General features: G+C 43.2%; 5 protein-coding genes and 1 non-coding gene across 18 annotated transcripts; 3 read left to right on the forward strand and 3 right to left on the reverse strand.

Moving 5' to 3' along the window:
- The first annotated feature begins 271 nt into the window (after nt 1-271).
- Nucleotides 272-3,003, forward strand: LOC116195911. 2 transcript variants are annotated; one of them, XR_004154730.1, is made up of 8 exons: nt 272-547; nt 893-972; nt 1,203-1,244; nt 1,557-1,598; nt 1,680-1,763; nt 1,930-2,125; nt 2,425-2,522; nt 2,614-3,003. XR_004154730.1 is itself a non-coding variant. In XM_031525337.1 (8 exons), the coding sequence occupies exons 1-8, from the start codon at nt 349-351 to the stop codon at nt 2,638-2,640; spliced, it is 660 nt and encodes a 219-aa protein (XP_031381197.1). In that variant the 5' UTR covers nt 276-348; the 3' UTR covers nt 2,641-2,952. The 2 variants fall into 2 exon arrangements, 1 of the variants encoding a protein (XP_031381197.1); XM_031525337.1 differs by having other exon boundaries at nt 276-547; nt 1,930-2,017; nt 2,614-2,952.
- On the reverse strand, nt 2,749-4,793 carry LOC116195910 (U11/U12 small nuclear ribonucleoprotein 31 kDa protein). Of its 7 annotated transcripts, none has more exons than XM_031525332.1 (4): nt 3,896-4,793; nt 3,555-3,798; nt 3,222-3,471; nt 2,749-3,008 (listed from the first exon to the last, which is right to left on the reverse strand). In XM_031525332.1, the coding sequence occupies exon 1, from the start codon at nt 4,749-4,751 to the stop codon at nt 3,984-3,986; it is 768 nt and encodes a 255-aa protein (XP_031381192.1). In that variant the 5' UTR covers nt 4,752-4,793; the 3' UTR covers nt 2,749-3,008; nt 3,222-3,471; nt 3,555-3,798; nt 3,896-3,983. The 7 variants fall into 7 exon arrangements, with proteins under 7 accessions (XP_031381192.1, XP_031381194.1, XP_031381196.1 ...); XM_031525334.1 differs by having other exon boundaries at nt 3,555-3,697; nt 3,896-4,792; XM_031525331.1 differs by having other exon boundaries at nt 2,768-3,008; nt 3,346-3,471; nt 3,555-3,776; nt 3,896-4,792.
- A 745-nt stretch (nt 4,794-5,538) lies between these two features.
- On the forward strand, nt 5,539-8,596 carry LOC116195908. Of its 4 annotated transcripts, none has more exons than XM_031525327.1 (3): nt 5,539-5,707; nt 6,283-6,438; nt 7,521-8,596. In XM_031525327.1, exon 3 carries the CDS (start codon nt 7,549-7,551, stop codon nt 8,353-8,355), a length of 807 nt encoding a protein of 268 aa, XP_031381187.1. In that variant the 5' UTR covers nt 5,539-5,707; nt 6,283-6,438; nt 7,521-7,548; the 3' UTR covers nt 8,356-8,596. The 4 variants fall into 4 exon arrangements, with proteins under 4 accessions (XP_031381187.1, XP_031381186.1, XP_031381185.1 ...); XM_031525326.1 differs by lacking the exon at nt 6,283-6,438 and adding an exon at nt 6,800-6,980; XM_031525328.1 differs by lacking the exon at nt 5,539-5,707 and adding an exon at nt 6,882-6,980 and having other exon boundaries at nt 6,350-6,438.
- Nucleotides 7,157-7,250, forward strand: LOC116198309. Its single transcript, XR_004155247.1, has one exon. It is a non-coding gene; the product is annotated as a small nucleolar RNA SNORD34 (small nucleolar RNA).
- Nucleotides 8,597-10,706: 2,110 nt separating the features above from the next.
- On the reverse strand, nt 10,707-15,297 carry LOC116195912 (protein FLOWERING LOCUS D). 2 transcript variants are annotated; one of them, XM_031525339.1, is made up of 7 exons: nt 13,319-15,297; nt 12,574-13,004; nt 12,246-12,492; nt 12,095-12,140; nt 11,883-12,007; nt 11,647-11,704; nt 10,707-11,350 (listed from the first exon to the last, which is right to left on the reverse strand). In XM_031525339.1, exons 1-7 carry the CDS (start codon nt 15,111-15,113, stop codon nt 11,332-11,334), a joined length of 2,721 nt encoding a protein of 906 aa, XP_031381199.1. In that variant the 5' UTR covers nt 15,114-15,297; the 3' UTR covers nt 10,707-11,331. The 2 variants fall into 2 exon arrangements, with proteins under 2 accessions (XP_031381199.1, XP_031381198.1); XM_031525338.1 differs by having other exon boundaries at nt 12,246-13,004.
- Nucleotides 15,298-22,447: 7,150 nt separating this feature from the next.
- LOC116196127 (putative ribosomal large subunit pseudouridine synthase SVR1, chloroplastic) lies at nt 22,448-26,085 on the reverse strand. Of its 2 annotated transcripts, none has more exons than XM_031525691.1 (10): nt 25,480-26,085; nt 25,117-25,196; nt 24,700-24,800; nt 24,533-24,605; nt 24,238-24,331; nt 24,080-24,128; nt 23,801-23,951; nt 23,391-23,447; nt 23,108-23,163; nt 22,448-22,920 (listed from the first exon to the last, which is right to left on the reverse strand). In XM_031525691.1, exons 1-10 carry the CDS (start codon nt 25,952-25,954, stop codon nt 22,860-22,862), a joined length of 1,197 nt encoding a protein of 398 aa, XP_031381551.1. In that variant the 5' UTR covers nt 25,955-26,085; the 3' UTR covers nt 22,448-22,859. The 2 variants fall into 2 exon arrangements, with proteins under 2 accessions (XP_031381551.1, XP_031381552.1); XM_031525692.1 differs by having other exon boundaries at nt 24,533-24,591; nt 25,480-25,623.
- Nucleotides 26,086-26,165: the final 80 nt, after the last annotated feature.

The following is a 26,165-nucleotide window of genomic DNA, read 5'->3' on the forward strand; positions in this document are numbered from 1 at the left end:
ACATGTAAAAGTGTCTCATCATTAATTATTTAAAATGAATACCTTATAACTAACCTAGTTGGAATCGACCGCGTCAGAATGAATTTACATGCGTCTCGGCTAACATGAGCTCGGCACACCGCAGATCGGGTAAAACAACTCGTGTAAGTTGCAACAATCTCTACTACTACTACTTGGCATATAGTTTGTATCAGGGTCTACAATGCGCCGGGTGCAGGCGTAATACTCTCCCTCTGCTACATGGCCCACTTTCATCGGCTTGTCTGTGCAGTGAAATCCTTCGTGGGGCTGACATGAGAGGGAAGGAAGGAAACACCCTTCTGAAAAACATTAGTCTCAAAGACGGGAATGGCGATTGCTTCAGCTCTCTCCATGAAGGGTCACTTCCTCTCTTGCTCACCTCTCCCCATCTCCTCTCCAGCCTCATCAAACACTTCCGTACCTTCCCATCTCTCTCCATCTTCTTCTTCTTCTTCAGCTCCTGCTAAGAAAGCCCATCATTTGAAGCTCCGGACAAGCAGTGTTATCCCAAGAGCATCTTCCGAAGGTGCGTGAATTCCGTCCTAACAGTCTATGTTTTAGGGAGAATCGGGTTTCTCTCTGCTCTGTAAATTCTGTGACTCTTCAACTGTGACATAGTTCTTGCTGGACATGGCTGTGGGGACAAGTGGAGTAAGATGGGGTTTGCTTTCTGTTGAATCTCTGTACACAGTTAGGATGTCACAATGGAAAGATACGATAAAAAAGATTGGGTTTTGAGTTCCTGAAGCAAGCAATTGTCATGATGGCTTATCGTTTGTGTATGGAAAGCAGCAGCTCATTGTTGTAATATATATATATGCATACTCATCCCCAGGAAGATTTTAGAGTTTGTTTTCCCATGCTTTTACAGGGGGTTCTATTCCTGCCGAGTTGATCGAAGATTCAAAGTTTGTGCCCTTAAATGTGGAAGATCCCCAATACGGTCCACCTGTAAGTTCTGGTTAGTTTCCATTTGGAGTATTTATTTTCCCATAATCCCTCCATCAAAGTGCAAGTTGCCCACATATTACCCGGGTGTGAAGCAGGCAGTCGAACAGTTAGCCTAAAGATGGCTTTCTTGGAGGAAAAGAATTACCTTTTAGCATTTCAAGCAGCTCTTTATTAGATCAAGCAAATTGGACAATGATAGTGTGTTGATGTTCATACTTCTCTATTTTCAGGCTTTGTTGTTTTTGGGTTTTGAGCTGGAGGAGGTACCGAAGGTACGCTAATTGTCTAAGTTTTGGTTACCTCAACTGTGCCCTCTATATCCTTTGAGTAATACTACTCATATGCCAGCAGTTATCCACCACTGCTCAACTTTTTCCTAATGTTGTTTAGTCTCCGAGGTTCATCCATGTCCACCAGGACATAGATACGGGAATAACTGCTGCCAGTTACTCTTGATACTAGTCGTTTAGTTAAAGGATTCCTCGAAATTGTGCTCTTTGACACGTTCTTCTTGTGTTTTTTCTGTGAGAAATTAATTAGTCGAAGTGTCATCTATAGCGTTTAGTGGCTTTCCATTATTGCAGATCAAACTACTTCTGAAAGAGATGGATGGTGAATTCCTACAGGTACCTTGTGGTGTTAAATGTTTATGGGGTTGCATTCAGGAATTTGTTAGTTCCACCAGTATAACATGCTCATTGTTTTAGATCATTTATTGTACGGAAGACATGATCAACCGTTCACTTTGGGAAGCAGTTCATATTAGACAATCCGATCTAAATCAGGTTAAGGTGAAGTTTCTGAAGCAGCTCCTCATATTCATAAGATTGCTCGACTTATGTTGCTGTTTTGCTTTGTTCATATTTTTGCTTTATTCATATACTGGAGAGATGAGCTGTTTTACGAGTAACTATTCCCCCTTCTAAGATGACGTTGGAGCAGTTATGTCTTTGACAGATCGCAAAGCAACTTCCTCGTATCTGCTTTCTCTCGGGCCTAAGTGGGGAGGAGATGATGATGTTCATCGATGCCTTTCCCGAGACTGGTACGAGATCTTCCTTAAGCAGAGCTGGTGGCCTTTGTTTTTTCTTTTCCAGGAAAACTAGGAAAAGTTCTTCCAGTTTTCTGTCTCTCTTTGAATGATGAAAACAAGGTATTTTTGCCTCTTTTTTCTTCATATTCCTCACAATGAATTCAAGGGTGGACTTTTGTTCATAGGACTGACTAGTGATGTGCAATCGAAGAGATCTCTTCTTCTCTTAACCTTAGATGTTCAAAACGAAACTAGTAATGTACCATCAAACAGATCTTTTCACCTCTTTCCCTTGGATGTTTACATCGAGAAGAAAAAATACGAAAACAGTTCTCCGGAACCAAACAAACCTAAGCAGTAAAATGTAAATCATTTGCTTTCTTTTAAAGTCTATTTGATCTTTGGAGTGTTCATTACAGGATTAGAACCAGCAGTATTTGCAGCTCTCGTGCCCAATAGTGCTGATAAACCCCTTCAAGAACTGATAGAAGAAATCATGGGCGACCATGAAACGCTGGTGAGTTGGTACATTCCTCATTCAGTCTTTATACTCTTCTTTCAAAAGTGAAGCCATTTTACAATGCACATAAATTGTGATGTCTTTGCAGACTGGAAATCAACCAGGTTCACAATAAGCACGCCCAGCCGAAGTCCTTTGTGAAGTGATATCTCGACGGTTTTGTCCATAATTCCAGGAGGAGCCAATACTTTATCACGGAAGTCGAAAACCAGTAAAGAAGAGATTGTGGTACAAGAGCTAAATACATATAATAAGCCTCTGCTTGTTTGTTGTAGGAATCTTCAATCATAATCACTTTCTGGGATGTCCTTAGATTATATTACTGTACAGGAGATCAGGTTCTACAAGAAGGGAATGTGCTACATAGCCTTGTTTTGCAAACTACATTCTCTAAGCTAAAAGATCACCTTGCCCGGCATTTCTCCCACCGGAATGCCTCTGGAGACTTGAATTACCATCTATAATGTGACATTCTCCATTATCCTGAGACAGAGCAGAAATTTTCGAGGTTAGACAGGACTGGTCGGTATTTGAAGTTGTGTTATACAAGTGCACACATAGACATGCTTTCAGTGGTGAAATCAAGAGCTTGTGCCTCCAACAATATGATACAGCCCAAAAGGGTCATGTGAAAATCTCTTTTAAGTTGCATAAAAATTTTGACCAGATGAGGAGGTAAATAGGAATAGCACATACAACCAAAATATCAAGCAGTGATTCTGCTTAATCTGAGTGGGTATCTAGATGATGAGTATTATTGGATTTCAAACCAAGAAGATGGGATGATTGGCAGCTATCCAACGTGCCATTTCACACACACCGCTCCCAGCATTATCATCTGATCTTGAGCTGCTACTACTTCCTCCACCGGCCTCTTTCCATATAACTCACTCTCTGCTCTATGGATTCTAATGCATTGGCACATCATTGGTCTTGATCCCTAGACCTGATATGAAAGCCCCCACAAGCGTTAGATAGAGAAAACATTGCCCCTCCCCCGACCCCAGATACCACAGCACCAAATTATACCCAGTGAATGAGCTCTTCCATGTTTTCCACTCGGCGCACTTCTCATTCAGAATTGTTAGCCACCGCACAAAATGGCAATCAGCAGAGAATCTTGTTCCATGTGGGCAGTGAACTTCAGACAAGGGGTCAGGGTACAAATGGTTCTGCTACGTTTAAGCAAAGCAATTATTGGGGCTCCCCTCGACTCATTCCTTTAGCATAAACCACTCGGCGAAACCAATCCTACTCCGAGAAGCAATGTAAACTATAAGCTAGAATTTCTGTCATGGCTCAGCAAATGACTAAAAGCAAATATCAACAGAAGGCACGGAGAGGGAAGACATGAAAGCAGAGACTCATACCTTCAAACGGTCAGGCATCTTCACTCCCAGAGCAGACTGCCTGAACCCTAATTCAGACTGTCTCCATTTCTCTTCAAATATCCAAACTTTAATCGTCTTCATCACTCTCATCGCTAAAGTAACTTGCTTTCTTCTTCTTCTCCTTCTCCTTCCCCTTCTCTCTCTCCTCCTCTTCCCTCCTCAGCAGCCTCTCGTCCGCCCCATTGTCCACCACCGACGCCCAATTGTCCTCCTCAAACCCATCATCCCATCCCTCTCCGCCTCCACCGCTGCTACCCCCTCCGCCGCCCCCTACGCCGCCCCCTCCGCCCCGCCGACCCTTCTTCGGCAGCGGACGCTCCCTCGGACCCAATAGGTTCCTAGGGCACTCATACGAGAGGTGTCCCCCCTCCCCGCACTCGTAGCACCTGCTCTTGTCCTTGTAGACCCTCTTTTTGATGAACTCTGGCGCCCGCCCGTTGTCGATCGCGATTGAAGCCGCCACGGTGCGCCCGTTAAGCACCTTTCCGTGCATCTCGCTCACCGCCCTCCTCGCGTCGGCCTGCGCCACATACTGCACGAACGCCACGCCGCGGCTCCGGCGCATGCCGCGGTCCTTGAGGACAGTGACTCGGGCGACCTTCCCGAAGGTGGAGAAGAGCGAGTGGAGGTCCGAGTTAGTGAGGGAGTAGTCGAGGTTAGACACGTAGAGCGTCGACTTCGACGGGGCCAGCCCCCCGGAGCCACCGGAGCTGGCCCTCTGTTCTCGGCCTTTGGCCGGATCTGACGACGGCGGTGCGCCGGAGGAGTAGCGGTAGTACAGGGTTTCGTCTTCGTCGCTGTCGCTCCGGTCATTCTTCTTCTTCTTCTTCACCATTTTCGCTGCTCCGGCAATCAAGTCCAAGTCCCAGCCTTACCAGCTCGTGCTCTATATCCTGAGCTTTGGGCTGGGCCTTAAGCACATGTTCCGATGGGCTTCAGATAGTTTCCTTTGGCCCACAAGGCCCAGTTCTGATGACTTGATGCCTGATGGCGTATAATTATTCCATAAACCATATTTTGTAAAAAATTTATGAGATAAAAGGCCGAAAACCTAGGTGGATGTGATAGGTGGTGGACCAAGCATACCACCCTGTCGGATGGGGGATAATTTTATCATTCATTTAACGAATGGTCTCTTGATCCCTCTGAACCGTCAGATCAACACTGACATTTAACCTCTTAGATACTGATCGAACGGATCAAAATATCCAAAAACATGTTCAGGAAAGGGATGGGAGAACCTCCTTGTTGGATGGTGAGGGCGTAAGGGCCATTCAGAAACCCGTAGAGGATGAGCATGTTTTGGGTGGTGGGAACTTTCCGGCCATGACTTTTTGGTATAAAAGAAGCCAATAAGCCGGGGATCCTTGACTTCTGATATCTCATCCTGAACGCAATATTTCGAAAGGACTAACTCATAGCGCCAACATTCCGCGGCTTTCGGAACTATTGCGGAACGAGAAGCTCGATCGGGGACTAAAAACAATCCTCGAGATCTCCTGGACCTGGGCTCAACGCTTTTCTCACATCTTTTTCAAGGCCCAGGCCCATAACCATATAATGATTCTTCGGCTTCGTTACTCTGCTCGTATAATTGTGTTATATTATATCTATCTATTGACCGACCGAAGCTTCCTCCTCTTGTCTCTTCGTCCTCCCATCTCTCTCTCTCTCTCTCTCTCTATCCCTTCTTCTTCTTCTTCGCTCTCATTCTTGGCGACCTGATCTCTGCAACAGCAGCTTCTCCGCCCAATGTAGGCGCTTCATTATTGCCCGACCGAAGTGAAAGAGGTGAGCTCTAAGGATTCGTAGTTTGTATAGTGTTCTCGCCCGATAAATGGCGGGTGGATTGATGGATTGATTGATTCATTTGCAAATTCAATTGCTGCCCTAATTTGGATTGCCGGAGCTGGATAGAAATGCCTTTTCGTAAGTTTCGATCTTTGTTTGTAAGGTGCAACCTTTAATCTCAGTAAAGGGGTCAACTGCAACAGTTGTCCTGCAATTTGAAGATGAGTGAGAGCTTTGTCTTGCTTGATCAATGGATTAGGGGATGATAGTATCGGTCCATTGCCTTGTCTTTCCATCGACCGCCTAGAGAATACTAATAATATTTTTATGGTGCGTTTTGGAGCTCGTTACCCTCCGTTGAAAGAGTAGGGGCAACGAGTCAACTTTGTTTGGGAGATTCAGTAGAAGTGGAAGGAAAAGGTACAACCTTGAATTGTTAAAACGCAAGCTTGTAGATTTCCGGGAATCCGATTAACCGGCCGGCATTAAGATTCCTGGAAATCTTGCAAAACTCAAACGAAATACTACCCTGGAGAGCATTCTAACGATGTTTCTTTTCTTTCTGGTTCCTCCAGTTTTAGAAGTTAGGAGTGGTGGAGGAATATGGAAGGATATGAAAGGAGAGAGGACTCTCCAAAATGAACAGGAGTCCTCCCGCTCCATTTCCTCTCGTGCCATTTCCCTTTGTCCCTTCCATCCAAACACACAGTACCTTGTTGGAGAGTTTCCAGGTTTGAAGGATTAGTTGCACTGAGTATATCCTTTTTGGTGATTGAGAATTCATTAATCACTGAACTTTTGCTAAGAAAAACCACTGAGAGAGTATGAGAGGGTGTGTAGGGTCACTTCTCATGGAGTGTAATGCATAAGGGAGCAGACATTTTGAAGTCAGGCTGGTTAGCGGGAATATGAAAAGTTATCTGTTGTGGGTTGCTATGGATATGAAAGTTGTGGAAAACCTTGATTTGTTATAGCGGGATGGTGTTGGATTTAACCTGCTCTTTATCTCAGAAGTTTTTGGTCCTTTAATGTGAGAAAGTGGTTATGGCTGTGATAAAATTTGACAAGAAGAAATCTGATATCTGATAGCAGAGATAAATAAATAAATGATGCCTTGCCTCGCCTGCCGTGCGGCTGCTTCAGATTGTCTCGACTGACTGAATTCTATTCCTAGTGAAGAGACAGTTCCATCCTTCCACCCCTTTCCTCTCCTCTCCTCTCCTCAGCTTGCCGTTGCAGTTGCAGTTGCTGCCAACAGGCTCTGCTATGGGCTGTGAGTTAGGGAAGAATTGTTTGGTGTTTTTGTTCTCTAATATTATCGTATATTTAATATCGTATTAATTAATTAATTATCTATCATTTTTTCAACCTACTACCACTGAACACTTTCTTTATTTTTGGTTCAGTTGAGATTCTTGTACTGATGATTTTTATTATATAAAAGTGTGATGAGGCCGATGATGATGTTTATTGTCTTTCTTTGCCTACATTGTCTGACTAGTTATTAATCTGTGATTACATAACACAAACTTCTGAGGCCTCATCATCAAGCGGCATCATCTTTTCCAAAAGAAAAAAAAGAAAAAAAAAAAAAGAACGTTTTGACAAGTGAAGGGAGAAAGAATTGGATTTACTGAGCTCTGTCCAGGATTTCACCTGACTTTATTTGTCGACGAAATTAGCATGTATCTGTTCAAACTATGTCACCTCAGAGTAATATTGTGCATATCAATAAGCACTTTGGCATTTTATTGTTGGGAAGATCTTTGGAAAAAATTCATAGTCATCTGTTGTTTTTCTTGATTGGAACCAGTGATGAACTCCCATTCACCTCCAACAACATGCAAGATGGATTCTCTGCTGTGGACGGTTTCGTAGAGATAACTGAGAGCTTAGCAGAGATGATCAAGTACGTGGCAAATGAGCCCTCGGTCGGGCTCTTCTATATCCAACAGCATACGCAGAATGCAGTCCCAAATGTGATAAACCTCAAGAACAAAGTGGGCTTGAAATCACATGAGACGACCCTGCATACCGAGGATGCAGAAGATTCCATTGCGATGGTGAAATCAATGAAAGATTGCGGGCTTCCCATTGCTGATGAAATGATCGCCGACATAAAGAAATCACTGAGCATCATGTCGGTGAAACAGCCAAAGAAGGGTCTAATCAGCCCGGCTTCAAGCTTCCAGATGGGAAGGAGCAGATCGTTGGGACCCTCAAGTTGGGGTTGGAGCAATGACCCAGAAGACGGTGAGAGGAAGGGGGGATATTTCTCCAGCGTCTTTAAGTCAGCCAAACAGAAGGCTGGCAACTTCAGGTGGCCCCAGCTCGATCACAAAGGACCAATGCAGATGAAAGATGAGAAGGAAGAGAAGTCCATGAGCAATAGCAATGAAATGCTATTGAGCTCTAGCTCAACCCTGCCCGGTGGTGAATCTGACGAGCTTCCCTTGTCAAGTCAGGTAACAGACGAACTGCCCGAAGGTGAGGGAGAAGGAGAAACAACTGAAGACTCCGTGGTGCATAATCCTCCATTGCCCTTCTCGGAAGAGTACGATAGCTTCAAAGCTAACAGGGAAGCTAAGTTAGAGGAGTGGTTAGAAGGAAATGGGAAGCGAGATAATGTCAATGGAGCATCTGCTTAATGTTTTATAACCTTCTGTCACTGGTGACTGCAAACAATTGGTTGATTGTACAGATTTTTCATGTTGAGTGTGGCTGCTCAATCTCGAGTAATTCGCGTGTGTTTTGTAGATTGTATATTAGAGATCAAGATTGCCTTTGAGTGGCTTGCGCGGTGCAAATATCATCAATATCTGTATCTAATTTACACCTAAATTCATGTAATGAAACTGTTTACAATTTGCAAGAGATGCTTTAAACAAATACTACAATTTTTTTGTTCAGGAATTACTATTACGAATTCTATATTAATACAGTGAGACTTATCAAAAAATATATTAATACAGTGAGTAAATATGAAAATGGATTTCGAATTTGTACTAAATAAAAAAAATTACTGCAGTTTTATTTTTAAAAAAATGATTCACATGCGATTAATCCTACATTGTTCTGCTGTACAGCAAATAGTGCTTATTGTTAGGTTTAGAGTGCGGTCTTGAATAGGTGTACTTACACATTTTTTTTATGGAATTAAAAGCACTTTGCCCCCAAATTATGGGGTGAAATTGGGTTTACCTCATGACATTCAAGAATTTGCAAACTACCTCCCCACCTAATTTAAAAATAAGCAAAGTGACTCCTATGTTAAATTCCGGCCACACTTCCGACCAACAAAGCTCACATGCCATTTTAAAAACAAAATTAATATGTCGGTTAATTAATTGATATCTAGAAAAAGGTAAATTTGATTAAAAAAACTGAGATTTGAGGAAAAAAATTACGGCATTAATCATGTCTGCCACCCCATTGTAGCTCTCCTTCTCACCAGGAAAAAAACCCGCCACTTCCACCATCTTGTAAGCAACCCCGAAACCGGAACCTTCTCGCTGGCGACTAGATGAAGACCCAACCAATTAATTAATTAATGATGGAGAACTTGTTATATAATAAAAATCTAATATGAGAATAGCTTTATTTTGTTGTATCATCAAGTGTTCCTTTTGTTTCGGGAGTGTTTTTCTCCAAGTTATTTCAGTCCATACCTCAGATAAGAATAAAGAAGCTACTATCTTGCATTCATGACGAAATCAGAAACGATCTTGTTGGCATAGAAGGCTAATCATCCTACAAGAAACCACCTTAACTGCTTCGACATATAAGCAGAGCAGTTGTGTTTAATCATAGGGATTGAAGACACTTTAATCAAAACCATGGTCAGTTCAAGCAGATTTCATCATTTCCGGTCCAATTTGTCTAAACAAACCCTCAAAGAAAAAGCTCAGGACTTGCTTCCAACTTCCATATAACAACAAGAACCGATTGAGGTGGAATCATTTGGATGAAGGGGAAATTTGGTTGCCTAATTTTTTCCATTTGCAAATAAATATCATCATTTATTGGAATTAATTTTTTTCCTTTTAAAAATGACATGTGATTGGTATGTGAGCTCTTTTGGTCGGAATTGTGGCCATAATTCAATCGAGGAGTCACCTTGATTATTTTTGAATTAGGTCGGGACGTACTTTGCAAAATCTTGAAGGTCGGGAGGCAAACCCAATTACATCCCATAGTTCGGGGGGCAAAGTGCTTTTGACTCTTTTTTATATTTGATTAATGAAAGTTCTGAACACTTGTCAACGAGAAAAGAAAACTCCTACATTGTACTCGTAAATTCTCAAAACAAACATTTATTTCGGTCATTAATAGAATTTCTACCGGAAGATAATTAATTATACATATAAAAGTTTAAAGCAAAGATAAGGGGGAAAATGATTACTTATATTATGATTGAAATTAATTATCAAAAATTACTAATTTTATGAACTCATCGATATATTTAAAAAAATTAAAATAAAGTATTAAGAGCTACATATTTATTTGTAATTTTAAGATTTATTCATCAAATAGTATTGTAATTCTTTTAAATACTTTATATTAGTAGAAATAAATTTATTGGATTCAACTCAACTTTTAGGACCATTGCTATAATTTTTTAAATTTTCACGTAAATATTTTAAATAAGGTGAAAAAGATTTGACGACGTTTACCTCCACGTTAGCACCGGTTAACGGTCAGTCATGATTTGGATCACAAGTGCATAACAGAGTAAACTTTTAGGACTGTAAAAATCAAAATAAAACTTATAGGACTCAACATTAAAAAAAAATTATGGGATCTTTTTTGTAATTCTCCTGTTTCATTATTATTGCAATTAAATTTTAAGTTTATTCTTATTGTATTGTATTCCATGTAAATTGTGTTATTTTAATTATTATCATTGTGTTAAGCTCAAAAATAATGAGAAATCATTCTTATTACATTGGAATGAAGATTAAAAATGGTACATTACGATGCATACACGGAACTTAAAAAATAATGAGATAACACTAATAACATTGCAGCATTGTGAAACTTCAACATATCATACGTCACTAAATATCATTATTCATCATAAATGTGATTGAGCTAGTTTCTCTCTCTCATTCCTTTTGTACAGCAACTGTGGTATTATTCAATATAAAAAGAATAATAGCACCCTAACCCGACCACGAATTATCTTAGCTACCGAATCATCTCTTGGTACCACTTCGTTTGCTACTCTCTTGTCCCCTCTGAGCAGATTGAAGGAAACTCCTCTCATCCTTTCTACCCCTACAAGTGAACAAACAATAGAGACTGCAACGGCTGGCGATGGAGCCGGACTGCAGAGCTTCTTTCCTTGAAGTGAGACCGCTGATGCAAGTGGGTACAAGTGTCGGGGGTGCATTGCAGCCACGAGTTTAGGTCCAATTCGTAATGCACATCCAGGACTGAATCGGTTATCAAACCAAAAAATGGGCCTGTCGATGGCCAGGTGCATCCCATGACGAAGATGGAAAACTCCCCCACGTCAGAATTTGATGCCAGAAGCCGTCTTCTTGAATGAGGTCGATGCTTCACTCGTTATAATCAGTAGCTGATATTACACCAGGTTCTTGGGCCACCAGCATAAAGGAGAATCAGAGTTGGGGAGCAGCCCTGTGGAATGATTTTAAAGCAGTGAAGATCTATATTCCAATTACAACTCTACCCAAAACATACCAACTCTAATTTTCGAGGTTGGTCAGTACATCGGGTTCATGCAATCATCCTTCTCTATTTGTTCCTATTCCTAAAAGAGTTGTTTTACGTACTATATGTTAATTCAAGTGCGTATTCAGCTCTACAAATTCAGCTGAAGTGCAGAGTTACCTTAAAAACAGGAAAAAGTCCAACGATGTCTTTACCACTTTGAAGGAAACAATGAACACGATGAAAAGATAAATACGCCTTACCTGTCTGAAGGAAACACCCTCACTTCTTCTTGCTTCATAATTTCAGTATGAATTTGACCTACCAATAGAGAAGCACAAATCCTAACATCAAGAACTTCACACTAAATTAAAACATCCCACTGAAATGCATGGGTAGATGCAAAGAGAAGGGAACACGTGGAAATCATTACAAAAAATGCTGAATATCTTTTTGCCACTCTTTGAGTTTCGGTTTTCAGTTGAAGGATAGTAAGTACCTGTCCCAGTAGGGAGAGAAATGGGCTGGTCCATGCTTCTTTCTTCTGTCACTTTACCATTACCATTGGCACTAGGTTTAGGAATAGGTGCCAGACCACTGCTCTTACGCATTATTTTAGCTTTTCTGAGTTATTCGAAAAGAAAGGAAGAATCATCAGACTTTAGTTAAACACAGAAACTGCCCAAATCAGGACTTCCAAGTGTATATTACCTTATAACTTTTTGCTTCAGAACACCTGACTTGTGCTTCCATGTCCCTTTCCAGCAAAAAGTGAAGGGATGTAAACACGAGCGCTAGAAATTTCATAAAGTATGTAATTAATCAAATAGTTAATAATGAGAACAAAGATCCACCTCCTCACCTGATTTAACACCCAAAGAAGCTGAAGCAGGTTTTCGCTTACCCCTCTCAGCCTTTATGGAAGCAACAACAGAATCAGCAGTAGGCCCTAGACCTTTTCTGCCGATCAATTTTACACCAAGCTTTTCAATGAGAAAATTTAACCTCATCCCATCGCCCCCTCTGACCTCCCTCAGCTCAAGCACCTGTTGTTTAGACAACAAAGTGTACACGTGGAGCTGTTGCTGCTGATTAAAGTGTGACTGCAACTGTTGGAAAAGCAATTTATTAGAATGCTGATCAGGCTTTGAATCGCCATGGCTCTTTTTATGAGGCTCATTAAAAGTCACCCTTAAAATTGCAGAAGACTTCGGATCAGAGTTCTTCTGGCTGAAAATAACAGCGAAGCTCCCAAACTCTAAATCGGGCTCTCTAAATAAATCTGTGAGAAGAGACGCACAAGAATGAGCATTCTTCGATAGACTCCTGTCAATCCTCATCCTTGAAGATCGAGCATGAGCATATTGAGCCATATTTGCAGCTTCTCTTAGCCCACTCAGAAAGGCACCATGCATAGTAGCCGGGTATCTTCTAGTGGTGGCCTCTCCTGCAAAGAAAAGTCTACCATCTCCAACACTTTCCGCTAAGATATCATAGTCATCTCCTGATGCGCCGACTGCAACATTAGAGTAAGAACCTAGGCTGAACGGATCACTACCCCACCTGGTGCAGACTGTTTGAATTGGCTCTGGTACAGTAACTCCCTGTGGTTCATAAATACCTGCATTATGCCAAGTGAATGAGAATTATACGGCTAGCAAAAATGCAATGAGCTGGACGAATCAAATCTCTCAGTAGAGACAGAATGGATTGACAATGGACTTCTATAACTATCATATGAGTAGTCCTTATTTGATCAATGAGTTTTGGAAAATAGTCATTCATGAACATAAATATAAAATGCATTGAATTAATTCAACTGTTCTGAGGCAGAAACTCAACAGGCAAAATATAGCAGACATAATCTGTGAGATAGTAACAGGTAAATTTTTGTACCAAAAAAGGACCACAGAATTAACAGGCAAAATATGTTACCTTTAAGTATTTGTATAACCTTGGTCACTGCATCAGTTGGCGGCATGCTCTCGAACTTAACAGCAGATTCCCCAGCTACCAGTGCTATCAAAAGAGGACCGCCAGCAACAGTTGCATAGCTGTAAAACAAGAAGAACTCCCCTCGAGTGCTCGAATCATCAGTTAGGTGCCCAAAGGTATCAAGATCAGTGCCCCAGAAAACATACGGGAAAAGCATTGCCACTTTATTCAGCAACCCAAATCCTAGCCTCTTTATACCCTCCAGCTTTCTCTGAGGCAGCTCAGGGACAAACTTTATAGACCCACTCTTTAAAACCCCTAGAGGAACACTACAAAGAGCCATATCACCCTCAAAAACCTGACTCCCTGCAACTACCTGTACGCCGTCACTGCCATATCTAATAGTGTTGACAGTTTTCTCGTACAAGATCGGCACATTTTCGGCCAAAGCCTGTACAAGTTTTCCATTCCCTCCATGCAGGAAGCAATGGTCCCCTCCCATATCATAGGGGTCATCCTGGTCCCAAAATGCAAGAGATAGTTTGGAGAGCAAACCTGCATTTGCATATTCCAAATTGGCGAAATGCCAATTAAACAAGCTCATCTCCTCTGAGTTAACTGCATCCCCATTAACCTGCCGAAAGGTCTCTAACGCAGACCCAAGGGAGACATCCACTGAAACCTCCCCCATCAACTGCCTAAGTCTACTGGCCTTATCCAAAAGTCGGTTAAAAGCAGACTCAACCTTCATATCCAAATCAGGGTTAACAGGCTTCCCGTCAACACTATAAAGTGGGCATTTATCCCTTACTTTGTGAAGAAAATGCCCCAGCTGCCGAGCAACAATTCCTAGCGGGTTACCCAGTGTTCCAGTCAAGACACTCCCACCTAAATCTGCAGCAGCAGACAGTCGATTCCCGCCCTCCATCTTCTTCGTGTAAACCCGCCCACCAGCCCTCTTCCTACCCTCCAAAACAGTCACTTTGAATCCAAACCTCATCAACTGTCGGGCTGCAGCCAATCCCGCCAGCCCTGCACCGATAATAATCACAGTAGGCTTGCTTGGCTCCGTAGGAAACTTCTCCTTAATTGCAGCAGAAACCCCGAAATTAATGTATCCACGCGAAACCAAGTAATTATATGCAGAGTCCAAAAGCGTGCTGCAATGCTTAGGAATCACATCAAGGAACATCTCCTTTGAGACCCAGCCAGTCACATTTTCACGCCATTTGGCGATGATGTGGTTCCTAATGAGAATATAATTAACCTGTTCTATCCCGCCGATCACGGGCAGGACACCAAAATCGATTTCCTCATCCGTGAGGGAGTCAGCTGGAAACCCAGCTGATAAAGCGATCAGGGCCTCAGTGGTGGCCTCCTTGTTGATCACGATGATCTCATCAGAGATATCCGGTAACGATTTCGCAGCCGCACCAGCTACTCCCACCCCGATTTCACCCGAATCAGGAGCATAAATCGAAGCCGAAGAAGAAGAGGGTGGAAAGCTAGGGTTACCGTTGGGCAGCGTGGGCAGCTGAAAGGATGGAGGGACATTGCGCTGAGACCTGCCCCGGCGTCGTTTCTTGGGGACGGTGAAAGCGGCAAGTGGATTATACACCGAGCTGAGGTTAGGATTAGGGTTAGGGTCTGAGGGTGGGACTGTGAGGTTTTCAGCCGGGAGTGAAGACGGAGGAGGCGGGATAGGGGTAGGGCTTGTTGGGAGGGGATCGAAGGGGTAGAATTCGAGAGGCGGGAACTCAGCGAACAGATCGGAGGACTCGGTTGGGAAGTTCATGTCAGTTTGCTCCGTTCAAGCAGAGAGAGAGAGGGCGAGGAAGCTATCTTCTCTCCGGTTGCCGGAAAATTTGAAACGGAGCTACTTAAGTACGTTACCGCCTGGCTGGCGCCGGAGGACGGTGGCGTTGATTCCCGCGGCGGACCGGTCGTGTCCGGGAAGATAAAATTTGTGTTATGTTTAATTAACTTATTTTCAATTTGGTTCAGTAGTTACCTTATCAAATTAACCCACAAGATTTAAGTTCATAAACCATATCCTGCAGTTTTTTTTCCTCATAATAATAATGGTGTTGAGAGTTTATATTCCACGCAAAAAAATAAAAAACTAGGAAGACTAATAAATTTAAAAGAAATTGAATATTATAACTTACTAATTCGATCTTTTAAATTGGAGATGTATCAAATCACTATTGACCCAGCATGGTACCAGAATTGGCCTAGCATGGTGTCAAAGCTCGAGCTTTTGGTTTTTTTTTTTTTGATAAATAAGATAAGAGCTGTATTAATTCATAAAAGGTATATCGATCTTTGGATAACCCTCAAACATACAAAAGGAAGGAAAATTTGACTTATTGCCAAGCTGGCCTAAGTCATGAGCTTGAGAGTTATCAGATCGTGGAATCCAAGTACATTTCCAGTCCCAGAAAAGAGCTAATAATCTAACGATGTCGGAGACTAAAGGTTTGATTTCCCAAGGGGAGCGATGCGGAGAAATAATAGCTTCAATTAGCAGCAGGGCATCCGACCTAATCCAGATCTTCTGCCATCCTTGGTCAAGCGCCACGGAGATTGCGAGCAAGACTGCTCGGGCTTCAGCTTGCAGGGGGGAGGCTGTTTCTGCTTTTGAAATCCATGAGTGTGATGTGAGCCTGTTTGGTTGGATCTAGTTCCTGCAAGGGTGGCGTTTTCTGAGGTCCATGCGGCATCAGTGTGTATGAAGCTCCACTCTGCGGAGAGACTGCTTGCTTCCTCTTCTTGCTGGTCAGATCCCGAAATGGGCTCGAAATGAGGCAGTGGAGCCCGACATGTTCTGTATTCTGTGAAAGCGCGCCCGATGCTGCGAAGGTATTCGGATAGGTCGGCGATTCGCCCTGCAAACAAAACATCATTTCTTAGAGACCAGAGACGGTATAAAATGATGGAGCCATAAAGAGAAAAGTGTAAGCTGTTAGTCAAATGGCGAGAAATGCAAACAGGAGGATTCGCAATGAAGTTGACAATATCAGCAGGCGTAGTGCATGGGATTGCTTCAGCGCATATATCCCATGGTGATTCCCTCCAAGCGACGCGATAAAAGATGCATTCTCGAAAGAGATGCGCAAAGTTATCGGAGCTGGTACGACAAAGCGGACAAGGAGTATCGCTTTGAGAGAACCAGGGGAGGCATTCACTAGCAACTCTCCATAAATGGATTTTCAAGCGGTCATGAATCTTTAAGCTCCAAAGCTTTTTCCAGTTTGTGGTCTGGGACGTGTTGAATCTGTGGTGCTGGTCTAAGAGATAGAAAGATTTGACACTGTGCGATCCTGAAGAGGACGGAGTCCATACAATTGAATCACCATAATCTTCTAGAGGGATATGGATTTTCAAGATATTTCTCACCGTGGCTTGATCGAAGAGATTCAGGAGCAGAGGGGTGTTCCATCTTTTGGGATGGAAGAGCATTAGGTCGCGAACCTTGGTGTCTGGTTCGGCTTGAATACCTATACTCGGGATAGGTTTAAAGGATGGATTACCTGGGATCCAAGGGTCATGCCATGCGGAGGTGGAATTGCCATTTCCAATGGAGAAACACGTACCTGCCTGAAGTGTATTTCTGCACCATAGAAGTCCTTTCCAAATGCTTGAAGTGGAAGCTGGAGTACGTTGGTTTGGGCCTAGGGGACTCCCATACTTTGCCTTCATTACTCACGAGGCTAGGCTATTTGAATTAGAGGCGAGGGCCCAAGCCGTTTTGGAAAGCATGGCGCGATTGGAGTCTTCAGCCCTTCGAAAGCCCAAGCCTCCGGATGCTTTAGGCTGGCATAGAGCGGCCCAACTTTTTGGAGTGAAGGTATGTCCTATTTCTTTTGAGTTCCCCCACCAGAATCGGCTTGTAGCTCGATCAATTTCATTTAGAGTTGATCTGGGGAGCCGAAATAAGGACATTGTGTATATGGGGATTGAGGAGATAACTGAGTTCACTAATGTAGCTCTTCCCGCCCAAGATAGAGATCTTGCTTTCCAAGAGGATAACTTGTTTTTGATTTTATCAATAATGAATTGGAATGAATCTTTTCGTTTCTTCTTGATAAGGAAGGGGTTACCAAGGTAGCGGGAGTCTTCTTTGAGCTTTTTCATTCCCATTGCATTTTTGATATCTCTGCGAGAAGCGGCTGGAGTGTTCTTTGAGAAGTATACTCCTGATTTTGCGTTGTTGACCTCTTGTCCCGACCATGAGCAAAATTTATCAAGGATATTCTTGACATTATTTGTGTCGGCGGGGGTTGCTCTAGCTAGAATTAGCAGGTCATCGGCGAACATTAGGTGAGAGATTTTGGGCGCGCCTCTGCAGATTTGGATTCCTCTAATGGCACCTTGCTCTTCGGCCCTGTACATGAGACGGGATAATATCTCCATGGAAATGACGAAAAGATAGGGGGAGATTGGATCACCTTGTCTTAAGCCTCTTTTTGGGGAGAAATATCCGTGTGGTGACCCATTTATGAGGATGGACATTGCAGAGGTGGAGATGCACTGGTGTATCCAGGCGATGAATTTTTCATGAAAGCCAAATTGCCTGAGGACTGTAATTATGAAGCTCCACTCTAACTTGTCAAAGGCTTTCATTAGGTCGATCTTCATGGTGACCCAGCCTTTTCGCGCCCTTGATGTCTTCATTGTGTGGATGATTTCTTGCGCGAGAAGTCCATTTTCATTGATCCATCTGCCTTCAATGAAGGCAGTCTGATTTGGCGAGATTAGTTTATGAAGTAGGGGCTTTAGCCTTTCTGCGATGATTTTGGATATAACTTTGTAACAGACATTGCAGAGACTTATAGGCCGGAAGTCCTTAAAGGTGGAAGCCTTTTTGGACTTGGGGACAAGGGTGATGAAGGTGTTGTTCCATTCCTTGAGGATTTTACCGGAGAAGAAGAAGCTTTGGACTGCCGATGTGAGTAGTGGCTTGATGATGTTGCCGTAGTGCTTGTAAACTAGTGAAGGGATGCCGTCTGGTCCAGGTGCCTTGAGATTTGGAATGGAATTTAGGGCATGTGTGATCTCTTCACGGGTTGGGATGGAGGTAAGGAGGATGTTCTCTTCATTTGTGATGATAGGTTCCACTAATCCTTCAAGGTCTTCCGGGAAGGTGGGGGAGGTAGAGGTGAATAGGTCCTTGAAGTTTTTAAGGAAATAATCTCCGATGCTCTCAGGGTCTTCTATCCATTGATTCCCTTCTCCCTTTACAGCGGCGATGTGATTTGTCCTCCGTCTGATGATGGTGGAGAGGTGGAAGAATTTGGAGTTTCTGTCACCATTTTTTAACCATAGTTCCCGGGATTTTTGTCGCCAGATTAAGTCCTTCCTTAGCAAAATCTCATCAAGCTCAGCAAGCAGTGAGTCCTCTCTTTGCTTAGTATCAGGATTGGGAATATCGCACTGAATCTCATCAAGTTCTTCAATGATGCCTGCAATTTTAGTATCACAAAGGCCAAAACAATTTTTGTTCCAGTTTTTCAAGTCTTTTTTCATGATTTTAAGTTTGGAGGAAAATTGGTAAGCCTTTGAGCCATTTATTTCGTAATTCCAGGCATTTTGAATTACTTCATTACTGCTTGGATCGCGGGTCCAAGCTTCTTCAAAACGGAAAGGTTTAGGGCGTTTAGTAGAATCCATCCAAAGCTTGGCTAATATAGGGTTGTGATCGGATTTAATGCTAGGCAGATGCAAAACACCAGCTTTTGGGAACAAGAGACGCCATTCATCATTTGCAATAGCACGATCTAATCTTTGTTTGATGTGAGCAAGCCCGGATCGTTTATTTCTCCAGGTAAAAGGATTTCCACTGAAGCCTAGGTCAATGCAGCCCGAGAGGCTCATAAAATCATCAAGGTAGGGGCGGCTTGAGGAAACAAAGGGTTTTCCGCCCCTCTTATCATTTCTAGAGCAAATTTCATTGAAATCACCAATAAGCATCCAAGGGCGTTTAATATCAGTGGCAATGTTGGCTAGATCAGTCCAGAAATCATGTTTTAGGTGAACATATGGGGGGCCATATACACAAGTAAGACACCAAGAGGCAGGTAAAATAGCATGATCAATGATAGCATGGATATAATGAGGAGAGTGTTGGAGGATTTGTACCTTGAGTTCCGTGTTCCAAAGCAAGCATAGTCCCCCTGCTGAATTTGTAGCATCCACCGAGAAAATACCGTCCATCTTGCATCGCCGAGCTAGCTTCTTGCATCGATCAGAATCAATTTTAGTCTCTGATAGGAATATTATGCTGGGCTGGTGCTTATTTTGGAGGAGCCTTAAAGCGCGAACTGTCGGGTCTCCTGCCATTCCCCGACAGTTCCAAGCGAGGATACTCATGGATAAGTTGGGGGCATGCTTGGGCCCGCCTCCTCGGCCATTTGGATGTCATTGGGGGTATCGCTATCTTCCATCTCCTCAACGTAGTAGTGCGGATTTGGCTGCTGCTGCCCCGGGGATATTGCCATTCTGTTGGGGGGGGCCGAATAAGGAGCAGCTCGCTTAACTGGCACTATAGTGGGAAATTCCAATTTTCTTTTCCTGGCGAATGGGTTATAGAAAACGGTGTTGGCTGAAGGACAGTTGAATTCGGGCGAGTAATGGACCGGGTAAATTGGGCCCGTTGGGGAGTCCATTGGGCTGCTAGTAATTCCCAAGTAAAGGGAGTCCATTGGGCTGCTCTGCTGGCCCGTAAAGTCCCAGACTTGGCCCAGCTGAGATGGGCTTCCTTGGGCCTCCTCTTCAGGCCCGTCTTGCTGGGCTTCTCCTTTCAGTCGCGAATTGGGGGGAAAATTGCTATGGTTCCTCTGCTCATCGTCGTACACAGAAGACAGAGGGGATTGAGAGGGGGTTTAAGCAACGGCTCCCTCCTCCGTGTCAGATTGGACGTCAAAGTCAGGGGCTAAAGCTGCAAGATTGTCAGGTATGTTGAAGATTATTTTGAATTTCGGTTTCTTGGGAGCGGTGTCGCCTCTGTGAGTTGGGGGTTTGGGGGAAAGGTAGGGGGTGTGCGGAGAGCCGTTGGGCTCGGTTCCGGTCGCGCCAGAGGGGGTGTTTGGAGGGGGAGAGTCAGGGACAGCAGCTACCTGGGGTGGTGGGAGGTCGTTTTTTGGATCGTATCTGAGCCATGGACCGTATTGGTCGGGGATAATCGGCTGGTCTGAGCTGCAATTTCCCTGTTCGTGGCCTAGGGTTCCACAGTCGTAACAGAAGGTTGCGAGTTTTTCGTACTTGAAGTAAACCCACGAGGCCGAATTGTTTCCTCTGGCAATTAGGTACCCCGGGCACAGAGGCTTAGCTGTGGGAACTTTCACCAGTGCGCGAGGGGTGACGAACCACTTGGGGACACTGCCTTTATTTTTCCAGTCAACTTGAACCACTGAGCCAGCTTGCTTAGCGAGTTGGGTTATGTTCTGGTGCGAGAGGAGCTCTGGGGGAATTCCCCTGAGTTGGATCCAGAAGGCAACAGAGTTGAACTTGATCTCCTCGAACGGGAGGGCTCGGTCCCACCTTTCCAGCATCATGTGGGCGCCTTGGACGTGGTAGGCACCTCCCTTTTCTATTGCAATGAGGTCTCTTTGGTCCCTGAAGAGGCAGACCAGTATTTCTTTATCTCTGTCATCAGGGATTATTGTGACACCCTTTTTCGCAGCCCAAATCTGAATGAGGCGTGGGATGATAAGCTTCGGAGGAGGGATTCTGAAACCGAAAGGCTTGACTAGGAGTGTGAGCGGGGCGGGATCAGGTGCCTCTTCATCATTGGCAGGAAGATCGAGCACCTCGGCGGTTGGAGCCATGGACATATGGGCATTAAACATCTCTACTAGGTTGATGTTGAGGTCAGTAGGGTCCATTGTGATCTTTCTGCTCGGTGGGGGAGTGTCTTGTGGGGTCAGAGGAGGAATGAGAGCAATCTGGGCAGTGAGAGATACTGAAGTCGCAGGAGGATATAGAGGGATAGGATCAGGTTTAGAGAGCTTCATAAATGCCATTTTTGTTCTGAAGTACACTGTTGGTGAGGAATGTTCAGAAAGAAGATCAGAATAGATCTTGGCTTTATGAGTATTGAAAGTTTTGCGTGGGAAAAGGGGGGTGGGTGGCGCCATTGAAGATCCAAGCATCAGTGCAGTAAAGAAGAAGAAGAAAGAAGAAGGGAGCTGAGCTTCCAACGGAGGGAAGAGAGGAGAGCTCTCAACAGAGGAGAGAGACATAGCTCGAGCTTTTGGTTATATGTGTGCGATAGTTACTTATTTTTATAATTGATGAGGATACGACTAAAGATCTACTCTCACGGAGAGACTTGCTAAGAGGTATTGACTACTTTTGGTGCGGCCCACACTATTTTGCCCTTAAAAGGCGCTTCTCGGGAAAAATGAGTGTATCTTGCTGTTATAAAGAGGCCAAAACCCTTATTTTTCTTCAAAGTGAGATTGGGATTCCTCATCAATAATGATAAGTCTTTTCGACTTTCACAAGTGAATTGGACAATATTACATCAATTGCCTAGTCCTATTCGTGATTACTCGAAGGTTACTCAATTATGAACTTGCACTGTCGTGTCACATTCCTATGTTTTATTCTAGACTCCATATGTTGTATATGAATGGGAAATCTTTTAAATTAAAAAAAAAAACAATTACGGAATCTTCTCTACGGCTTCATTTTTTTAAAAAAAATTAATTAGAAGTACATTTAAATTTCATTCGTAACCAGATCTTTTAGGTCACCATTGATAACCATTTTAAGCAGTCATTATTTGACTAATGCCTAGGATGGGAATTTCAATATTTGGCCCTCTATAACACAAACAGTCGATATTTTTTCCGTTCTAATCAACACGTACCCTGAGAAAGAAGCATTCATTGCTAAACTTGTCTGGAAACTGCATCTAATGATTAGAAACAGGAAAGCCATTAGGATAGAAATTTCAATAATTTGGCCATCTCTAACACAAAAAACTTCTTTTTTTCCCTTTTTTTTTGGTGAGCAACAAACTGATATTTTTCTAATTCAGGTCGATACATATCATGAGAAAGAAGCATAAATTTGCTAAATAAGACTGGAAATGGCATCCGACGATTAGAACCGGGGAAGCTATGAGCTTCAAAGAAATGTATCTCTTTTATTGATAGTTAAAACAGAAACTCATACACCTAAGTTAATAAATCACGACCTAATCGCCCACTGCAGAGCTCTGTATTTCGAAAAATAACATATCATAACTGTTTTTATCAAAGTGAATGGCATGATGTGCACCAGTCCTAAATATTCCTGCATCTCAACACGAGGCCTTCAAAGTGAATGTAATCGCCGTACACCAAACTCTAGAAAGGACCTCGGGCATGGGGTTAAGTGAGAAAGGATGCAGTTTCCGCTGCAGAGAACGTATCACGGAACCTCAAAGCAGCAGAAGCGGTAAGAGTCTGTGAATCCCGCGTGGGGTAATTTTGTCCCACCTCATCATCCTTGTTTCAAGTGAAAGGGACTCCAGAAACTGAAAGCTGAGTTTTCAACCCTTCCAACCCAGGGCACGAAGATCAGCTGGTTTTAGCTCGATGTGCTTCCCGAGCCTGAAATAAGAAGAATTCAGCAATTTGATAGAAATATGTCTTGATTCATAGAAGTTGACAATTACATCTTGCTACTGAAGAGATCAGCCGTTGAAATATGAGTGTCGTATCGACCTAATACGATTCTCAAGATGACATGCACTCAATGGGATACTTCATGAGGAGTTAATGATCAAAAGGAATTTACCTGAGATCTGTGGGCAGTCTAAATCCACCGATGCGGACTCTCTTCAACGAGTATATCTGATAAAAGAAGAAAATAAACAGCTTCTAATTAGCACAGATAGTGTTCAGAACATTGAAATTGCAGAGAGCCAGAAATCAAAATTTCGTGAAAATAATAATCCAGACGCATGCCCAAGATCAAGTCTCCATCTACGCCATAAATATCATTAATGTTGTCATGATAAACCTTTTTCTCTTCCTAATTGCATAAACAAAGATATCTTCTCGTCAGTGAAACAACCAACCTCAAGTCCTGCATTTTTCACGAGTTCTCTGACTTCATGGTTCCTCCCTTCATGAACCTGCAAATTACCCGGATCAGCAAAATGAAGGAACCTTTCTAGCCAAGAAAAAGATGCGGAGCATATCACATATTTGGGGAGCAAAATTGATGTAAAAGCCAAGCAACATAGAAAATTTTCTAGTAAAAGAAACTGCATATGCATCAAAAGTAGTAAGATATAGAAAATGTCTGAACTACATAAATTTCTTCAATCTTTGTTACTCCAACTGGAGATTTTTACTGTATCTGTTGCATCAATATAGCTTTGAGAGGATAAACAGACTATGTTGGTGCCTTATTAGCAACAGTAAGCACCACAATTTCGACAGAATAACCAGATGACATCGATGTCTTCGTAGCAATAGACAGTACCACAATACGTAGGCGAAGCCTTGGCATATCAAGCTGCCTTGGTAATAACTCCACTGACTCAGGGGTACAGTGGACACCGTCAATGGCTGTTCCCTCACTGATGGCCATTAAATGCCGTTTGTGAACTTCACCTTCGACTGCTGCAAGGTACCTGCAATTTCCATGAAAAGCAGCAGAAGTCATCAATGATGATCGGAAAAAGAAGACATTCTGAGGTTTCGAATCTTACTTCAAAAGGGTATAAAAAACAAAAAAAGACAACAATAACAAAAGACCTACTCCTTTGTCAAGTTTGATGATGGGTGTGAGATATGTTGGGCGAAATCTCCTGCATTTTAGCAGCCGCAAGAAGGTTTAGATGAATCTCCCAAGGATTCAAAATCTAAAGGACATCAAACCCACAATTACATAATTCATGCCTTTCAATACCCTCTTACCATCATTTGTCACAATTATTAGACCAGTTGTGGCCACATCAAGGCGGCCGACGGTGAAAAGCCGTGGTTTAGGTACTCCGGGATTCCACTTGCTCTGAAATTCAATACACTACTCATCACTTTGGAAAAACAAATTATGTAAGCTAAAGCTCATGAGCACTTCTGAACTACCAAAAGGTACGTCCTTGGAAAAGCTTCCAATTCAAAACATTATGACCAGCAAATAGCTCAGGCTGAAACAAGGGAAAGATGGAAAAATCAGAAAAGAACTAGGATAGTTTGGAATCCTCCATACCCAACTCTTCAAATAATCATTGAACAGTTCTAGCACAGATTTTGACTCTTTCGCACCAGCTGAACAGATGTACCTGTCATTAGCTTGTGAACATGTTTATAATAAAAACCAACAGAGAAAACGTAAGAGTCACTGAAACGGACGTAATTCTGAGTGTCAGAACAAACCCTTTTGGCTTGTTGAGAGCAAGGTAGACCTTTGGAGGTAACCTCTTGGGCAGGCGGTTTCCATTGACATAAATGATATCCTTTGTAGGATCAACTCGTGTCTGACTATCAGCAGAAATCATATCAACCACCGAAAAGGAAAAAAGGGAAAAGGTAATACTCCAAATGATAATAATCTCAACAACCACTTCCGGGTTTCACGTACATGTGATAATATACAACAGGTAACCAGTGATGATTATTAACCCCATTATAGAACTCAAGACATCTTGAGGAAGAAGAGAACACATGATAAAACTCTTGTGGTAATCGAAGCAGGATTCAGACTTGAGACCAATTTCAATATCCAAAAACAAACGATGAAATCACACCAGAAAAGAACCAGAATTTGCAAATATAATGAAAACAGAGGCTTGCCTGGGGAGTATTGCACACAGAACCATTGACAGTCACGCGACCTTCAAGGATAAGCTCCTCACTGCTGCGCCTTGATGCCACTGCCAAAACAAAATTCACAGAATCCAAACTCATACAGCATCCACTTACCGAGGATATCAAAACCTATGCAATTTGCATTTTCTTTTTCTGACTTAGTATCTATCAAGATCTAACAAATAAAGGAATCATTCTTCGAAAGAATGACTGATTTCTCGTAAGTTCTGACCATTAACCGAAGACAGCTCTCATTGGCATTTCCGCAAACACTTGGCACACAATCCATAAGTTGCCCAATGACGTCAAAGAAAAACAATTATAATTAAACTAAATCAAATCAGGTACCTCCGGCGGCGGCGAGGACCTTGCTGAGCCTTTGGGGCTGGTCCCGGAAATTGGAGTTGTAGAACCGACGCGCGGCCTTGGAGTGCTTGGGCTCCACATCAGCGCTCCCCTTCACCTCCTTCTTCTTCTTCTTGCCTGTTTTCTCAGTGGCGACGATCGCGTTGACGACACTCGCCGGAGGGTGGGACTGGAGCTTCAGGTTCCCGTCCTCTCCCCGGACTATCCACGGGATGAACAGCTGCAGCCCCGCCCCGGATATGAACTCGGCGCCTCTGCCAGGGTCGGGGCCCGGGTCGGCAGCCGGCTTCGGCCGGGGCTTGGGCGGTGCGAAGGAGATGTCGAACTCTATGGAGGGGGAGGAGCAGACGACCAAGCGGGGGAGCGTGCGTAGACGGCGTCCAGGTGAGTAGATAGAGTGGAAGGGTCGAGAGAGGAGAGAGGAAGAGAGGGCCGACAGAGATATCGCCGCCGCCATTTCGCCGGCGGAGGTTTGGGCAGACCAGTTCAGGGCCAGGGGTTCGGTTCTGCTCCGCTGAGAGCTCAGCTTAGCTCCCGCCCTCTACCGTCATACAATCTCTTTTAGAGATGAGGATTGTTGATTGAAGTTGTCCTGACAGTTATAATTAGTTGGCTCGTAATTTATTTTTATTAATTAATTAAAAAAATGGTAAACATGAAAATCGAAT

The sequence above is a fragment of the Punica granatum genome, chromosome 2, assembly GCF_007655135.1.
Source record: "Punica granatum isolate Tunisia-2019 chromosome 2, ASM765513v2, whole genome shotgun sequence".
Lineage (NCBI taxonomy): Eukaryota > Viridiplantae > Streptophyta > Magnoliopsida > Myrtales > Lythraceae > Punica > Punica granatum.

Coding starts and splice junctions, on each gene's coding strand:
- LOC116196127 (XM_031525691.1), bottom strand. CDS start 25,954: ATGGCGGCGGCGATATCTCTGTCGGCCCTCTCTTCCTCTCTCCTCTCT. Junction 25,197..25,479: donor GGTCCTCGCCGCCGCCGGAG/GTACCTGATTTG, acceptor TTGTTTTGGCAG/TGGCATCAAGGCGCAGCAGT. Junction 24,129..24,237: donor AATAATTGTGACAAATGATG/GTAAGAGGGTAT, acceptor GCTAAAATGCAG/GAGATTTCGCCCAACATATC.
- LOC116195912 (XM_031525338.1), bottom strand. CDS start 15,113: ATGAACTTCCCAACCGAGTCCTCCGATCTGTTCGCTGAGTTCCCGCCT. Junction 12,008..12,094: donor CTGAAGCAAAAAGTTATAAG/GTAATATACACT, acceptor CGAATAACTCAG/AAAAGCTAAAATAATGCGTA. Junction 11,705..11,882: donor TTCTCTCCCTACTGGGACAG/GTACTTACTATC, acceptor CTCTATTGGTAG/GTCAAATTCATACTGAAATT.
- LOC116195908 (XM_031525327.1), top strand. CDS start 7,549: ATGCAAGATGGATTCTCTGCTGTGGACGGTTTCGTAGAGATAACTGAG.
- LOC116195910 (XM_031525336.1), bottom strand. CDS start 4,751: ATGGTGAAGAAGAAGAAGAAGAATGACCGGAGCGACAGCGACGAAGAC.
- LOC116195911 (XM_031525337.1), top strand. CDS start 349: ATGGCGATTGCTTCAGCTCTCTCCATGAAGGGTCACTTCCTCTCTTGC. Junction 1,245..1,556: donor AGCTGGAGGAGGTACCGAAG/GTACGCTAATTG, acceptor CCATTATTGCAG/ATCAAACTACTTCTGAAAGA. Junction 2,523..2,613: donor TGGGCGACCATGAAACGCTG/GTGAGTTGGTAC, acceptor ATGTCTTTGCAG/ACTGGAAATCAACCAGGTTC.